This window comes from Neophocaena asiaeorientalis, unplaced genomic scaffold (genome assembly GCF_003031525.2).
Source record: "Neophocaena asiaeorientalis asiaeorientalis breed wild unplaced genomic scaffold, Neophocaena_asiaeorientalis_V1.1 scaffold1, whole genome shotgun sequence".
NCBI lineage: Eukaryota > Metazoa > Chordata > Mammalia > Artiodactyla > Phocoenidae > Neophocaena > Neophocaena asiaeorientalis.
In genome coordinates this window covers 4,203,856-4,204,853 of record NW_020171981.1, presented here as the reverse complement: position 1 = coordinate 4,204,853, position 998 = coordinate 4,203,856, and the positions used below count along the sequence as shown (strand labels likewise).

At 53.6% G+C, this 998-nt stretch overlaps 2 protein-coding genes across 2 annotated transcripts in view; both read left to right on the top strand.

Annotated features, from left to right (window-relative positions):
* Window positions 1-998, top strand: part of HOXB3 (homeobox B3) — a 52,834-nt gene that overhangs the window by 26,267 nt on the left and 25,569 nt on the right. The gene's annotated exons all lie outside the window — the stretch shown is intronic.
* Window positions 1-998, top strand: part of HOXB4 (homeobox B4) — a 6,927-nt gene that overhangs the window by 533 nt on the left and 5,396 nt on the right. Inside the window, 1 exon segment of the mRNA XM_024744445.1 lies at window positions 742-993. Coding sequence (XP_024600213.1) covers window positions 742-993 — 252 coding nt within the window.

Here is a 998-nt window from a genome sequence, read left to right as displayed (position 1 = left end):
TAGGGGAAGCCAATTGTCCCCGCTATAAACTCGCCATTGCCGGAGATTTACGGTCGCCTGTTTTCAGAGCCACATAATTACATCCCCCATAAATTTTTATGGCCTGGTGGGCCCCCGCGCCTTTGAAGTCGGTTCCCCATCCTCTTTGCCATTCTCACCAGCGACTTTTTCGCCAGGGAGATGCAGTCTCAGTGAAATTGGAAATTGGGGAGGGGTGTAAGGGGGGGAGGAGAAGGGGGGAGGAGGTAATCTGTATTTAAGCTGAGAGTTGAGTCAACTCCCTGTATTTTTTTTTTCCTTTCTTTCCTATAGTCTGGCTCCTTGGCTTGAGAAATGGGCAAAAGTTTTTACTGGGGGCAGGCACTGCTTGGAATCTGAGCAGAGAGGGTGGGAACTAACAGAAGAAAGGTTTAATGAAGCCCCCTCCCTCTTTCACCCCTCATTCTCCCATCCCGGGCCCCAGGCCACGTGCGGGGAGAGAGGAGCGATTAAAACCTTGTGAAGATTCCTCACTCCCCCCGGACACCCAAACAACAACGTCGTGACCACACAATCCTCCAAAACTTAGAGGTCTCTTTCTCTTCCTGGGGTCCCGCTTTCTCTTTCATCCCCACCCCCTCTGGAGGAAGAAGAGATGGCGGGAGAGGGAGGGAGGGAGATACTGTGTTAGCTGGAAGAAAGGGCTCTCCCTCCTCCCTTTCGGGGCAATAAAACTTTCTCTTTCTCCCTCTCTTTGTGTGTGTCCAGTAAATCCCAATTACGCCGGCGGGGAGCCCAAGCGCTCTCGGACCGCCTACACTCGCCAGCAGGTCTTGGAGCTGGAGAAAGAATTTCACTACAACCGCTACCTGACGCGGCGCCGGAGGGTGGAGATCGCCCACGCTCTCTGCCTCTCTGAACGCCAGATTAAGATTTGGTTCCAGAACCGGCGAATGAAGTGGAAAAAAGACCACAAGTTGCCCAACACCAAGATCCGCTCGGGTGGCACCGCAGGCGCA